The following is a 17392-nucleotide window of genomic DNA, read 5'->3' on the forward strand; positions in this document are numbered from 1 at the left end:
ATCCAATGGTATAACAGAAACAATAGATTAACCTCATGGTATACAATGATTTATAAATCCCCGCAATCAATGGTGAACTCCAATGTGTCCTATAGGTCCGCTGAAGCAATGGGCCACACACACTTGGCACATGGTAATGACACCTTTTGGCATATGGCATACAATGTAGTAGAAGTCCACGGACGCTTTGAGTCTTCCCTATGGAATACAGTATCCTATAGATTCCCATTTATCCAGTGCTTCTGCCTTGTTTTAGTTAGGATGAGCGGATTTAAGAGTCTTCCGCTTTGTCTGGCAAGGAGAGAGAAAAGTGATTTAATTGCACGTGAAGTTTGGCAGTAGGCAGAGAGGACTATTACCATAGCAGCGCATTACTTCTGCTTCAGACTGTTATTATTGGGTCAATCTCTGATGACTGAAAATAGAGTACATTCTTCCTGCAAACTCTTGTCTTTTCTATCCACGTTATGGAAGAGAAAGCATCTCATGGAAACCACCTCCCTGCATGCATCCTGATCACATAATCCCATTTGCAGGGCTACCTCATCCATTTACATAAGGAATCGTTCACGGAGAATGGATTCCTTGTTGAATTGAGCTCCGATGAATTGCACCTACAATTCAGGGGTTCATTCTTTCAGTTTTGGTCTTGGATAATGTGGCCCTATGGCTTTTGTGTTGCTGTGACTTCCAGGACACTCAATTCCTTTTACGTGTTTATGCAGATTTGCAATGACACCAGTGGCACCTGACATGTCCTGTAGGTCAGGAGTGTCTGTGCCCTACAGCTCCCATCTGCCCCAGTGTACAGGTGACAGACAGTGGCGGGTGCTGCTGGTTGAGGCTTAACCCATTGATTCCAGCAGAAGGGAGATGCTATACATGACAGCTGCTCCTGATATGAGAGCGTGCTTCATATCTTCTGTTTAGCTGCCCTTATGGGGGGATTAGCAAACACACAAGACCAAACAATCTGTTTTCTCTGTCCTAAAGCCAGGTGGACTCCACTCAGATGCCAAGATAAACCCAACCGCCAGAAGTAGAGCGTTTTACCATTAATTCTTATTCGGAATTATGTGTTTGTTAATTCGGCACAGATCACCAATTACTGTGCTAGAGTTTTTCTTTATTATACCTTTCTTAGCAGGTTTTAGCAGATGGTAAGCCATACACCTGCCCATCATAAATTTATATACACAAATAAGTTAAATGCCACAATATTATATCCAAAGATTCTTTATTAAGTCTTCTTTAAAATCCTCACATTCTATATATTTCTGAGGATTCTAATGAAGATCTAATAAATGTTGTGGTATTGTGATATAATGTTGTGGTTATTCTGGCATGGAATTGAATATCTGCACTGAATGACACTAATGTGTTATGGTGACATTATAAGGTAGTATTTGTTAACCCAATAGACCTGTGGTGGGATGTAGATTGTCACGTTTAGTCTGCATAAGCCATTTATACAAGCATTTTATTGAGGCAGTCCCATGGTTAATGTGGGGCTCACAGAATAGGACACTTGTATCTTAAAGAGAACCTGCCATTGAAATTAACCTACCCCGAATAAGTACTTCATTAAAAAGCATTGACCTTATCCTTAAATGGTTCCTTTCCATGACGGCAATGTTTAAAAAAAAATCAGTGACACCACTTGCATATACATTTACAAACTAAGTGAGTCCATTGAGACCCTGCATATTGAGTGGGTACTGCATTGCCCTGCCGCCTCATTCCTTATTGACAGGTCTCAGTGCTATGATATGCTGCTGTGGAACATTGAGAGAAAGCTCTGTTACATCATTGGGCACTTAACCCTGGCCACATGACTTTATCTAAGGTCCTATTACAGCTGTAACATCTACTCCATGTTTGAATCTGATCACATGAAATCACAGCAGCCACCGTGGACTTCTACAACTCTCCATCCTCCATGGACATATGCTGGGATTTCATGTGATCAGATGCATACATGGGTAGATGTTGCAGATGTAACAGGACCTTAAAGGACATCACCCTGGTCACATGACATGAAGGGCTGAATACTTAGAAAAGGCATGGTACATGGGGAGGAGTAGATGGGAAGGGCCAGCTGAGTAGGACATGCCCCCTCTGATGCCAGGGAAAATAACATAAAGTTTATTTATGGGGATGTGAGGGAAGCAGTTTTTAGCTAAAAGAAGGGTGTCAGCTAGTTAATATGGCTCTAAGGGAACCTGTCACTAGCTGTATTTGTAAAACTGGGGTGACAGGTTCCCTTTAAGTCTGGCTTTGTGCACCTGCTTTTTTTTTTTAGCTTTTCTGTCAGATGTATCAAAAGAGGTCCCCAAAAAATAGCATTTAGCTCTACGCTATTTCCTAAAACTGGAAGGGAGCAGGTGTAGATTTGTGACTTTGTGGTGACTTTTTAAAAAGGCTGCAATTTTCACATCTGAAGGAGGGCAGAAAACTCAACCATGGCAAACTTTGAAGGGAGATTGTCTTAGGTGCAAAGTCACAAAAGTCCACATATGTTTTACAAATAAAGAAAAAAACGAGCCAAAAATTTGATTCATGTGCCGGAATGACTAAGCCAGCTCAAGTTCTTCCTAATGACCTGAAACATGGATGGGGAAACCCTAAAAGAGTCACAACATGGCTATTACATAAGACCACCCTTCTGTAAGGGGAGGAGGGGGAATGCAATTCCCATGTTTGGTGCCATTCTTGATGTGGTTTGGTTACCTGGGGTAAGTATAAATGTATATATGCTGGCGCTTCACAGTCTGATAGAGCACTATTTAAAGCCCCTTTCTTCTAAGTATATCAGGAGGTAAGTGTCCTGGGATGGTGGTATGACCTGGAAAATTTGTTTGCTTTATTGAAATTTAATTTATGGAGGCATTAAGTGGCATCAAGTAGGACCCTCCTCTATACCTGCTCCTACATAGAATGACCTGTATAGAGTACTTCATATCTGTCTGATCAGTATGTGTCACCCCCTGATACACAGAACATTATTATATAACGATCAGTCCTTTATATTACCTGCCTTGACATATTTCAGTACATGGTGTAATACAGAAGATGGGAGACGTTTATGAGAGGTCGGAGGTGACTCGTTGGGTTTAGGTCAGACCTGGTTATGTAGGTTTTATATCCTCTCTGGACAGGTGCCTCCTCCAGTTCTTGAACTGGTTTTTAAAAGAGTGGAAGGGTTTATAAATCCACCCTGCCCTGTGATCTTCCTTAATCCTCCTTCTAGATGTCTTAATTCAATTGTGACTCTTCTGAACACATTGATGATGACTCGGACTAAACCGAATAAACAGGATTAAAGGCGTACAAAGCACCTGTCTGTTACAGTATGGTTAATACACAGCTCTGGATATGGGGGACAATGTATGGCTATGTAAGGAGTAATGAGGGCTACACCTTTATAATACAGGGGGGGACCTAGCTTCCTCGAATATACCGTACATATTCCTCTAATCCAATGTCATTGTGACCTAACATGTACCAGATTATCACAATAATTATGGATCATAAAGAAAAGTAGATGAACTTGAATTGTAGTAGAGATCACCCAAGAAGCCATATCATCCAAGACCATTTGGAGCCTAAAATATAAAAAGCCAATGTCAGATTTTTTTAATGGTTGTAGGTCTCTTTTAAAGGTAGGGCCTCTTTTGTTAAAGGGCACCTACCACCACAAATCTACCTATAAAGGTAGATTGGGTGGTAGGTGGATCAATGGGACGTGAGGATAGTCCTTTTAAGGGCTAATCCTCACGTCCCCACACTTTTTTGATAACTTTTATTCCACATATATTCAAATTTTCTTATGCGGCTACTGGGGCGTGGAGTAGCCGCATCTGAGGTTACACGAGGCGGCTACTCCACGCCCCGGTAGCCACTTTACCCCTCCTACTCATCCATCTTCGGCACGCAGCTCCGCGTAGCTGCGCGCCCTCGTCCGGCGATCCTGCCGTCTGCGCATGCGCAGAAGAGCAGGCCCGCGCCTGCGCGGTCACTGCTCCGAAACAGGCGTGGGCCTGCTCTTCTGCGCATGCGTAGCTGCGCGCCGAAGATGGGTGAGTAGGAGGGGTAAAGTGGCTACCGGGGCGTGGAGTAGCCGCCTCGTGTAACCTCAGATGCGGCTACTCCACGCCCCAGTAGCCGCATAAGTAAATTTTAATATATGTGGAATAAAAGTTATCAAAAAAGTGTGGGGACGTGAGGATTAGCCCTTAAAAGGGCTATCCTCACGTCCCATTGATCCACCTACCACCCAATCTACCTTTATAGGTAGATTTGTGGTGGTAGGTTTCCTTTAACTTCTTCAACATGGGGATATAAACATGACTTTCAGGTCCCACCAAAGTCAGTAGATGACAGTATGGTGGCACGGTGTCTGAGTGGGTAGCACTTCTGCCTTGCAGCGCTGGGGTCTTGGGTTAAAATCCCACCCAGGTCAACATCTGCAAAGAGTTTGTATGTTTCTTCCGGGTCCTCCGGTTTCCTCCCACACTCCAAAACATACTGGTAGGTTGGTTAGATTGAGAGCTCCATGGGGATCGATTTGTCATGCTTTGTGCAGCGCTGTGTAATCTGCAGGCGCTATATAAATAAAGGATATATTATTATTAGATTGATTTACAATCATTTATTTCCTTCCACAGGGGGCAGCACATTGGTACATTAGTGGGTGGCCACCTACACAGAAGATAAAGATAGATATTTCCCTCTAGATCATTTAGAACTTTTTTTCGCCATTCTACACAATACACTTTATGCTGAAACTATTTGGGCCACTAAGAAATTGGTACCAAATTTGACTCTTCGAATATTTGACTTGATTTTAAAGACCAAAGTTCAGTCAGACTTCGCTATACACCGTGGCCGATTGAAAACAAAAAATCTTTTTGAAACATTACTGTACAGGCAGTCCCCAGGTTACATACAAGATAGGTTCTGTAGGTTTGTTCTTAAGTTGAGTTTGTATGTAAGTCTGAACCGTATACTTTATTATTGTAACCCCAGTCAAAATTTTTTTGGTCTCTGTGACAATTGGATTTTAAAAATGTTGGATTGTCATAAGAACCAGGATTAACAATAAATCTTAATTACAGGCACCATTGATAACTGTTAAAGCTGTTTATTGTAGCCTAGGACTAAAGTACAATAAATTACCAAAATCCAGAGGTCCGTTTGTAACTAGGGGTCGTATGTAAGTCAGGTGTTCTTAAGTAGGGGACCGCCTGTATTGTAAAGTAGAATTGTAGAATGTGATTGTACCCAGATTTGGGTCCTTGTATGTTGTTGCTTATTCTCAGATTTTTCCTTTGGTTTTCAGCATTCCAGCCATAGTGAGTTAAGGACATTACGGAAAGGCTTATCTCCATACCACTCCGAATCGCAGCTGTCATCACTGTCTCAGTACCAGGAGCCCCTGCAGAATGTGAGTAACCCCTCTGCTCCATCTCATTTACTGGTGACAAGAACTAGATGTGTGCGTACCGCAGGAAAAAGACCGCTCCCCATTCTCTCCTGTATCAGAATGAATATTTATAAGCAGATACAATAGAGGGGGATTTATGCCCCTAAATAGAGGAAGGGCATGAATATTTATAACACTTGATCCCAAAGGCACTACCTAATTTGCAGCTTGAGAATGTATATGATATCATCAGGGGTTTTGTTGGGTAAATCAGGAATTATAAATGGTTCCCATGTATTGAAATTTTCAAAAACACTTTCTAATGATGGGGAATTTATAGAAGTCCTTCAGCCATGGTATGAAGAGTGTTATAGTAGCTGTATTCTTGTACATAGAGCCAGGATTGCATTAGTTATAGTCCTGTGTCTATGGAGTAGTATTATAGTTGTATATGGTTAGTTTCTGGTACATAGGAGCAGCATTATATTCTTATGCCCAGGGAGAGGTATTATAGTTATTATATTCTTGTTCATAATGGGTAGTATTTTAGTAGCTATATTCTAGTACATAGGGGGCAGTATTATAGTAGTTATATTCTTGTACATAGGGGGCAGTATTATAGTAGTTATATCCTTGTACATAGGGGGCAGTATTTTAGTAGCTATATTCTAGTACATAGGGGGCAGTATTATAGTAGTTATATTCTTGTACATAGGGGGTAGTATTATAGTAGTTATATTCTTGTACATAGGGGCAGTATTATAGTAGTTATATTCTTGTACATAGGGGGCAGTATTTTAGTAGCTATATTCTAGTACATAGGGAGCAGTATTATAGTAGTCATATTCTTGTACATAGGGGGTAGTATTATAGTAGTTATATTCTTGTACATAGGGGGCAGTATTATAGTAGTTATTCTCTTGTACATAGGGGGCAGTATTATAGTAGTTATATTCTTGTACATAGGGGGCAGTATTATAGTAGTTATATTCTTGTACATAGGGATAGTATTATAGTAGTTATATACTTGTACATAGGGGGCAGTATTATAGTAGTTATATTCTTGTACATAGGGATAGTATTGTAGTAGTTATATTCTTGTACATAGGGGGCAGTATTATAGTAGTTATATACTTGTACATAGGGGGCAGTATTATAGTAGTTATATTCTTGTACATAGAGGGCAGTATTATAGTAGTTATATTCTTGTACATAGGGATAGTATTATAGTAGTTATATACTTGTACATAGGGGGCAGTATTATAGTAGTTATATTCTTGTACATAGAGGGCAGTATTATAGTAGTTATATTCTTGTACATAGGGGGCAGTATTATAGTAGTTATATACTTGTACATAGGGGGCAGTATTATAGTAGTTATATTCTTGTACATAGGGGGCAGTATTATAGTAGTTATATTCTTGTACATAGGGATAGTATTATAGTAGTTATATACTTGTACATAGGGGGCAGTATTATAGTAGTTATATTCTTGTACATAGGGATAGTATTGTAGTAGTTATATTCTTGTACATAGGGGGCAGTATTATAGTAGTTATATACTTGTACATAGGGGGCAGTATTATAGTAGTTATATTCTTGTACATAGAGGGCAGTATTATAGTAGTGGTTCAGGGGCGGATTAAGACTGCCATGGGCCCTGGTTTGTATGAATATTATAGTCCCTACCTGTCTGGAATCACTTCCAACATACGGTACTAGAATCAGCTTCTTGGGGAATGGAGGATGTGCCCCTTCTGCCTGGTTTCAATCTGCGGTTTCAGTACTTTGAAGGGTCCTGAAATGGTTCTTGTGTACGTGTGTGTTGAGAGCAGAAACAGATGTAGACGGATTTCATGGGTGAAGGTCTTTCTCAGAATAAAATTTGGTGGGTGGTTTGGGTGGCCATGGTCTACCGGCCCAGGCTTGGGCCCTGGGCTACCACCCAAACCACCTGTGTTATAACCCACTACTGACAGTAATTATATTCTTGAGTATAAGAATCAGTAGTGTATCTACGTATAGAAAGATCCAGCGGCACTATCCTTGATAGAGTACAGGTGGGTGCAGGCTTCCTAGGAATGAGCTTCAGGTCCTCCCATATAGATTTTGAAGAAATGTGCAGCACTCCAATTTAGTAGAAAAGTAGAAAAACCTTTTATTCCATAGTGAGTAACAACAGCGACATTTCGGCTCAAGAGAGCCTTTTTCAAGCTTGAAAAAGGCTCTCTTGAGCCGAAACGTCGCTGTTGTTACTCACTATGGAATAAAAGGTTTTTCTACTTTTCTACTAAATTGGAGTGCTGCACATTTCTTCAAAATCAGTAGTATATCTAGTTATATTCTTGAACCATATGTAATTATTTTATGTATAATAGAGGGTAAAACATGGGTGCAACTCTTCAGAAGCGGCTGATCCAGACACATCAAAAGTTCACCAGAAAAATATAGTAGTGAAGCAGCACCCCTTAAAAAAGTATTTCTTTTTAAAGGATTGCTGCTACGCTACTCTATTTTTCTGGTATGTATCTTTGTATGCATTGTAAGTTGTTTGCAGTTGTATTTGTGTCTACAATGTGTATATGATAGTTACACTCTTACATAGGAAGCAGTATTCTGGAGCAGACATATCCTTGTTTCTCATTGAAGCCTATGGAATTATAGCAATTGGAACAATAAAATATGGACACTGAGAATTCACGATGATCCTTGTTCTCAGAGGCTTTGATTTGATGTGGCATTACTCTGAAACACTTTGAGAACACATGCAGGAGTATAAAGCTCTCAGATAGAAGAGCAGAGGCAATGGAAAGTGCTTGTACAGGATGTATGAAGAGCATTGTAGATCCTGTGAGATGTAATAAAAGCGGCACAGTGCTCAGGCTGTGCCTCTCCCAGGAGTTCTGTGATACATCGGTTACTTGGGGTGAGAATCTGTCATGTGTAAGACAACACTGCCTCTAGTGGCCGGCTGTCTGATGGATATGTATAAGGTCTGTATTGCCAGTCTTCTTGTAGTTTCCTATTCAGACTCTTTTTATAGCTGCTCTTATATGAAAGTTCTTAATTCTGGATCTTAATAGCTGAGTTATATAGGGGAATCTATATATGACAATATTTGTGCCTGCTTCAGATGCCTTTATGCCTACCACATAGTGGGAATTTAAAGAAACAACTTTATGCTGGTAATCTGAAGATAAATGGACGATAATCTGATGCTGAGAATTATAGGTTATTAGCACTGGCAGTTATTGGGGGCATCGGAGGTAGGTGCCTTTTGGGCATTCATTGTAGGCAAATATTAGACAGGCAGTTATGGGTAAATTATATGCACGTTCTTGTTTTGTTTTAAACAATATCTCTTGATTTTAAATTTTGATGCAATTTTGATGCATATTTTGATGCTGGAAAGTGGTCAGTAAGCTATTACCAATACAGTAAAATATAGGGTCTTGGATGGTCTGTGATATTTGTGCCTATGGATCATGTACCAGGCAGGATATCATTACTGTCCGTCTGGCCCTTTGTTCTCACATCTTATGATGTGCCCCAGCTGCTCAGCGAGGGAATAATCAAGGAAGATGGAAAAGGATCCATCCTGGGATCTCCGCTCCATGTCATTGTAAATTATATCCTAAATAGTAATAAAACCTGCAATAACATTTTCTCGATAATTCAATCCCCAGAACAATGCAGTGGGCCAACCTCTATATACATATATACACTCACCGGCCACTTTATTAGGTACACCTGTCCAACTGCTCGTTAACACTTATTTTCTAATCAGCCAATCACATGGCGACAACTCAGTGCATTTAGGCATGTAGACATGGTCAAGACAATCTCCTGCAGTTCAAACCGAGCATCAGTATGGGGAAGAAAGGTGATTTGAGTGCCTTTGAACGTGGCATGGTTGTTGGTGCCAGAAGGGCTGATCTGAGTATTTCAGAAACTGCTGATCTACTGGGATTTTCACACACACCCATCTCTAGGGTTTACAGAGAATGGTCCGAAAAAGAAAAAACATCCAGTGAGCGTCAGTTCTGTGGGCGGAAATGCCTTGTTGATGCCAGAGGTCAGAGGAGAATGGGCAGACTGGTTCGAGCTGATAGAAAGGCAACAGTGACTCAAATCGCCACCCGGTACAACCAAGGTAGGCAGAAGAGCATCTCTGAACGCACAGTACGTCGAACTTTGAGGCAGATGGGCTACAGCAGCAGAAGACCACACCGGGTGCCATTCCTTTCAGCTAAGAACAGGAAACTGAGGCTACAATTTGCACAAGCTCATCGAAATTGGACAGTAGAAGATTGGAAAAAACGTTGCCTGGTCTGACGAGTCTCGATTTCTGCTGCGACATTCGGATGGTAGGGTCAGAATTTGGCGTCAACAACATGAAAGCATGGATCCATCCTTCCTTGTATCAACGGTTCAGGCTGGTGGTGGTGGTGTCATGGTGTGGGGAATATTTTCTTGGCACTCTTTGGGCCCCTTGGTACCAATTGAGCATCGTTGCAACGCCACAGCCTACCTGAGTATTGTTGCTGACCATGTCCATCCCTTTATGACCACAATGTACCCTGTAACATCTGATGGCTACTTTCAGCAGGATAATGCGCCATGTCATAAAGCTGGAATCATCTCAGACTGGTTTCTTGAACATGACAATGAGTTCACTGTACTCAAATGACCTCCACAGTCACCAGATCTCAATCCAATAGAGCATCTTTGGGATGTGGTGGAACGGGAGATTCGCATCATGGATGTGCAGCCGACAAATCTGCGGCAACTGTGTGATGCCATCATGTCACTATGGACCAAAATCTCTGAGGAATGCTTCCAGCACCTTGTTGAATCTATGCCACGAAGAATTGAGGCAGTTCTGAAGGCAAAAGGGGGTCCAACCCGTTACTAGCATGGTGTACCTAATAAAGTGGCCGGTGAGTGTATATATATCATGTAGATGGGGTTTCTTGGAGACATCCCTGAAATGTCAAGGGTATTGGTTTGCCTATGGGTCGGTACTCCCCTCAGCTCTGAATTGAGCATGGTACCAATGAAGGTGATTGGTGCCAGGGCTGTAGAACTGGTAAACTGGACTGGCAGGTTCTGGGCTAAGGTAAAAATGGGTGCACCAAGAATTTTATTTGGGGTGATTGTATAGCTGATGGGCAATCCTGAGATGAGGTCCCCTCTGTATTGGGGTTTATAGAAGATTCCTGTACCCCTCTAATAACCATCACCTCTCACCTATTCATAGAATAGTACACCAACCTCACTAAATATATCAGGTTCCATAAATTCCTCTGAATATTATTATCATTCCAATTATTTATCTTCCTCTTTATTTGAATAGAACCTGTAGTTCTCATATATACCGTTCTTCTTACCTCTCTTAATGCAGGGAATAACCCAGGTCAGAACATTATCTTGTATATCCTGGATATTATAGGTTGTTGCAAATCCACTTTTCACTTGTTTTTCCCTCAAACAATGTCATTCTTGTTCACAGCCTGTGCCTGGTATCGCGGTTCAGAGAGAGAGGGGCGGCAATACCACACACAGACGAACAAAAAATGCGGAGCTGTTTTTGTAATGATCCCCCCAAAGCTGTGGAATAGTGATCGGACGGTCGAGGTTCAGCATCAACTGAGCTAAAATGATGGGAGTTGTATGCGATGGGACTGGAGGGTACCATTGTGAGACTGGGATACAACATGTTATAAGCAGAGATTAGATTATCATATTAAGCAGGAGCTTTGACAGCTCTTTAAAGTGACACCTCCATTCTCATACATATTACATGGGCTCCTATGCTATAGAGCACTTGAGTAGAGAACACCCTAGGTAGATAATGAACATTTTCTATACAGTTAACGTGATGTTTATCTCTGGTCATTTACTGATCACTGACATAATCCAGTAGCTGCAGAATCCCTGGTGACGCTGCGTCTGTCTGCTGCCTCCTCTTATATAACCCGCATCTGTGCTGATGTCTGAGCAGATGCTGCCCCCATCACAGATCACAGGGGGAACAGAGGGGCTTGTCGCATCTAGTAAAAGTCTGAATGTAGGACTCCAGGTTTCATCTGTTGGGATTTATTAGCTGATAACTGTATATTGCTGACTTAGTCCATAGCGCTGTACACAGAAAACACGGCTTCAGTCCATGTCTGCCAAATAGAGGGTAATCCGGAAAGAACGCAACACCTATTCACGGGTTGTGTGGTACTGCAGCACTGGTACCATTGGACCTGTGAGCTGCAGGTATATTAATGAATACTTTTTTTTACAGTTGCTTCACTGATGGTAGACTAGTCTTACTAACAAGCTCCTGAGGAATCCCTCTTCTCCAAACTTCTATTACTAGAACTCTAGAGTCATAAAATGTATTGTAATCAGTCGGAGGTGCTACGGCTTTCATCACCACGCACCTCGGAGCACCTTGGCTTATAATTTATTCACACTCCCTGCATTACTCTTCCAGTCCCATCTGGTCCCTGACATCACCTGCTCTCTGAACGGATGGGACCAGGAGGGAAAAGAAGAGTAATGGGGGAGTGAATAAATTATAATAATACAATATATATAATAATTCCTTTATTTATATAGAGCACACAGATTATGCACAGAGCTTGCCAAATCAGTCCCTATCCCCAATGGGGCTCCCAATCTAATAACCCTACCAGTAGTTATAAGTAGAAGTGCTCCGGTGATGTAAGCCGGAGTGCCCCAGACTGATTAGCATAATCTTTATATCTGTATATTGCTAAAATCGCAGCATGCAGGGTTATAATAGAGAAGTTCAGAGAAGAGGGAATCCTCAGGAGCTTGTAAGTAGGACTAGTGAATCTGATGGTAGATGTAAAGGTATACTCATTTGCTACCCAGTGATTTGAGTAAATTTAATGGCCTAAAAAGGAGATTTAAACAGCCATGGTGGACACTCGAGATACCTTCTCTGGGAGAATGCATAATTTTTTTCAGCCCACGTATAGCGCGGTGCATGTAGAGAACCTGGAGGAAGCCATCTAAGCCTCAGTAGAATGTGCAGATTACACACGTATGTTGCCACTGGCTAAATTTGATCCCAATATCTCAGTGTTTCCTAGATATTACATACTTACACAATCTCCCCTTCCTTGTGGTGATGATACGGCTGCCATTAATGTATCACCCAGCGTTCCTGTTTAGTAAACCAAGTTTTCTTTTCCTCAGGGCACTGCACGGATACCGCCTGATCCCTCGTCCACTCCCCCTGCTGGATATATCCCAGTAGTACAGAAGCCAGAAGCCGTTGTGCATGCTATGAAGGTAACTTTTAATAAATTGTTTATCTATATGTAAGCCAAAACCCAGAGTGGAACATAAACATGGAAAAAAACATATCCTTCTACTAAAAATGTTTCTCTAATCTTTATGAGGCCTTAGGCTCAGTCCAGAAAATAGACATTTATATCCATTCTTTATGGCTGATACGCATCCGTTTTTATCTCTGTCGCATATGTGTGGCATCTGGGCGTTTTTTTGATAACCTTCTTTTTTTTCACGAACTGCTGCAGGATGCTATCCATGTGCGGCCTGTTTTTTACCCTAACCTATTCACTTTTGTCGTACACATGGGTCAGTGAAAATGGTTCTGACCAGGACATTCTTTAAGGGAAGGGATACACAGCACGTCCATTAATTCCTGAAAATGATAGCATTCTGAGCAGCCGTGTGCTGCATAATACATGGAAATATTGGTTGCAGAACCTTACCACAGAGCACTACAGGCCACGTAGTGCCACTAATACTTACATTGTACATTTATGTGCAGACTTTATGCTTTTAAGTCAACTAAAACCACTTTCCATTTTCCTTTTGGTAGGTTCTGGAGGTACATGAAAACCTGGACAGACAAGCCCCTGACAGCTATGAGGAAGACCTGAGCGAGAAGGAGAAGGCAATTGTACGAGAAATGTGCAATGTAAGAACAGCTTCGGGTTGTGATGGGTATCGGCTGACTAGCATTGATGAAGTCCTATTTAGAAACTTTTTAATAGGTCTGTCATATCTCCACTAGGACCTAAATGGTTGCCTTAACATGGCATCCACACATATATAATGATTTTTTGGCGCTAGGCTACATTTACAAAACAATCTTGAGTTTCTTAATTACATTTTGATCAAATTGTATGAGCCCACTAACCACTTCACAGTGATCTTGTTGTAGTGGGTCCCTACGCTATTGTGTGCGGCATCACAAAGCACCAGCAGGGACCAAGACCCAGTTGCCCCACCAGCACCACACCACAGAAGCAGCATATGTCATGCAATACTGCACCATGTGTACATATGCGGTATTGCATGGCATCACTTGGCCTAAATAGTCTTGTGTATTTGCAGAGGGGACTTGTACAATCCCATATCAGAGATGACTAGACGAACCACTACTCTTTAGGGAGCTTTTTTTCAGCACTCTCCAAGTTGTAGCATTCCTTTGCTGGGGATGTCTTTCTATTTGTTGGGGATCCAACTGCAAATTTCCCCGGTAATCTCAAGAACGGGGGTCCTCCCTTGTACATCTATGAAGCAGCTTGCAGTAACAGCAGTCACTTTCCCAGTGATCGCCAAATGTTTTAGTGGGCTACCTCTCACAGGTATGGCCAACGCCTTCATTCTAGATATAAGTTGGACACCATCAAACAGTAAGTGGATTTGGGATTGGAATCCAGGAGGAAAGGGTTAATGATGTATTGTACATATTGTACAAGGCCACTTCCAGGCTGCATTGTGTAGATCTGGCTGTGCTTTTTTCTAATCTCGCTGTTTGGGATTCCTGCCACTCCTGGACACAGTGACATTATAAGATTGTCATTTATGAGATAAATAAATAGTCCTGCTGGGAAGACGGCGCTGGTCACGCTGTTCTTCAGGAAACTTCTGGAGTATGTTACAGCAGACAAAGCCTCAGCATTTCCGCGTTTTGGGGGATGCATAACAATGTTCTTCACACATCTAAAAGAAGCTTGTGCTGCCAAGAAACTCGTTATTGAGTTTGCTGAATTGTCATGTGATGATCAAAGTTACCTGAAGATAGAAACTATTAGAATTATTTTGAACAGTTGATGTTCTGCCCAGCTGGAGGTAAGTAGCGGGACATCAACTCTGCCGGTATCCTCCTGAACCTGACAAAGGCAGCAGCTCCCTGCACCATCACTGTGACTCTGCTTCTGCTGTGTGTAGCAAAGGCAGCAAGTGATGACATCATGTAATGATGTCATCTCTGCCTGCCAGCTTCATTGGTACACACAATAGGAGAGGAGCTGCTGCAGGGGAACAGAGAAAGGTGAGTATTTTTTTTTTTATAATTCTACTACAGTGCACAATAAGAGGGGGAGGGGGGACAATAAGTGATAGTGCTGCTGTGGGGGCACTATAAGAGAGGGAGCCAGTGTGTGTGTGTGTGTGGGGGGGGAGAGGTAACTGCTATGGAGAGGGGGAGGGGGGACAATAAGTGATAGTGCTGCTGTGGGGGCACTATAAAAGAGGGAGCCAGAGGGGGGGGGATGAGAGGTAACTGCTATGGAGAGGGGGAGGGGGGGGGACAATATGTGATAGTGCTGCTGTGTGGGCACTATAAAAGAGGGAGCCATTGTGTGTGTGTGTGGGGGGGGGGGGGGTGAGGTAACTGCTATGGAGAGGGGGAGGGGGACAATAAGTGATAGTGCTGCTGTGGGGGCACTATAAAAGAGGGAGCCAGTGTGGGGGAGACGCAATAAGAGAGGGAGCTACTGGAGAGTGAGCTTGGGGTGTGTAAAATAAGAGGGGTAGCTACTGTAGAAGGACACAATAAAAGGGGGAGCTGGAGTCTTCATATATGAGGGAGATGAAGGGCACTAAGGGAGAAGTTATACTGTGGAGGGTGGATTTGGGGTGGAGCAAACGGGGAAAAAAAATATTTTGTTCTTCTTTCTCTGCTATGAAAGTTGGGAGGTACAGGAGACTGATCACTAGTGCACAATTTGGAAGTCACCTAAATAGAACTTAGACCTAAGGAGGATAACACCTTTCTACCTATCAAAAATTAAATTAAATGCAGTCTGTTGTAGGAATTGTACTTTCCTGTTGTCTATTGTTGTCTCCTTTTTTGTCTATGGAAATGTTGAAATTACATACCATATACACAGTATATATTTATTTATTTTAAGGAGATGTACAAAATAAAAAAAACATGATTTTTCGTTTCTTTTTTTTTTCCCAATAAAACTACCAAATCCAATACAAACTATGCACAGGTACAGCTTCTGCAAGAAATCAGCATTGGTTTTCCCATTCCATGAATCTCCTTTATTCAAAAGAAACCTCCTTTTGGGACATTAAACCTCTCACAGGACCTTAAGGCGGTTTAGTTTCCTGCGAGGTTCCCTTTGAATATAAACAATAAAATTAATTTTGGTTTATTGAGCTGTACTATTATAAATGAATGCCACATAGTGGAAAAAATAAACCAATAGCTGGTATAGATGTAATATTTTAGAGAAATACTTATTATAATAATCCATGGAGTCTATTAGGGTGACAGCACTTCAATGGGAACATTTTACTTGCAGGATTATCAAGTATTCTGATTTATTGGATGGTCAAGAATTTTAGTAGCAAAAAACTTAAGTGAAGTGATTATAATGCAGATGTATTTCTTTATCTTTTAGGTGGTCTGGAGAAAGTTGGGCGATGCAGCGAACTCCAAGCCCTCGATCAGGCAGCATCTATCTGGAAACCAGTTTAAAGGACCCTTGTGAAATGACTCATTTGAAGATAAAGATGTCAGAGGCACTTGAAATAAAAGAAAAAATGCTGTAAATATGGCGACTTAAGATGAAACCACAAGCTGGAGACGCAATACACTGTATATAGATGTACCACGGAGGACTTATATACAGACACAGTAGATACAAAGAAGACCCCCTCCCTCACATTGTCTCCTATGTAGACCAATGCACGTCCTGCAATAGACCACTATCCTAGAGCTCAGATAGGGGCTCCGCATTCTATGTTTTTTTGGGTACTGAACTACAACTCCCAGCAGTGACCATAGATTGGGCACCACTTACCCGTTAGTATTGAACACTGGATTATTATTTTGTAACAAGAATTTTTATTTAATTGGATGAGAACAAATCAGGATATTTTTGTATAGAAGACGAGGCTATGCCCCTACCCCACGTTTTATGAACTTTCTAATGGACCGATCATTTTAGCTGCTTCATTGATTTTTTTTTTTCTGATCAATATTTGTACTATGGGGGGGAAATGAACAAAAAAAAATCTAAACTTTTCAGGAACTTGTAGATTTATATCCTTGTAAAGACCAATTCTGTTTTTGTTTTTACCTCCAAACTGCTGTATATAAAGTGGACGGATCTCTATTTTGTTACAATGCTGTACTAGAATATGTAGAAGTTGACAGAGAATATATTCATTTTATGGTCGTTGTGTATAAAAACCTGTGTATATGTGACTTGTCAAGATTCATTTCTCCATTAATACACATCACAGATGAGCACATGGTATACTATGCATCATTGTGGCACATAGTAAAGACACAGCTATATTATATACATTATGGGATATACTGATTTCCATTCAAAGTTCACCATGGTTGAGTTTTCTGCTGAGTTACCACCTAATTCCAGTGACAAATTTCGGAGCAACGCCACTCCTGTCCCCCTACTAGGTGTAGGAAATAGATTAGACCTGTTCTTTTTTTGAGACCTTTTCACTAAAGACCTTGACTCCTCAAACGGAAGATGTACAAGGAAAAACCACTAAGATACATCTGACCAGTATTGAAGCCAAACAAAAAAAGCAGGTACACAAAATAAAAAAAGAGAGATTCACATTTGGGAATTCATATCCATTTCCATAAATGTAATGTTGTTGTTTAGAAACAAGATAGCTGTCCTTGGATATGACCACCTCTGC

The 17392-nt window shown here is 41.4% G+C and overlaps 1 protein-coding gene across 1 annotated transcript in view; it reads left to right on the forward strand.

Annotated features, from left to right (window-relative positions):
* Nucleotides 1-16925, forward strand: part of CCDC85C (coiled-coil domain containing 85C) — a 73555-nt gene extending 56630 nt beyond the window's left edge. Inside the window, exons 3-6 of the mRNA XM_072116050.1 lie at nt 5342-5446; nt 12644-12739; nt 13296-13394; nt 16120-16925. Of these exons, the coding sequence (XP_071972151.1) occupies nt 5342-5446; nt 12644-12739; nt 13296-13394; nt 16120-16209 (390 nt within the window). The 3' untranslated portion in view covers nt 16210-16925. The remainder of the gene's footprint in view (nt 1-5341; nt 5447-12643; nt 12740-13295; nt 13395-16119) is intronic.
* The last annotated feature ends 467 nt before the right edge of the window (nt 16926-17392 follow it).

This window comes from Engystomops pustulosus, chromosome 7, assembly GCF_040894005.1.
Source record: "Engystomops pustulosus chromosome 7, aEngPut4.maternal, whole genome shotgun sequence".
NCBI classification, from domain to species: Eukaryota; Metazoa; Chordata; class Amphibia; order Anura; family Leptodactylidae; genus Engystomops; species Engystomops pustulosus.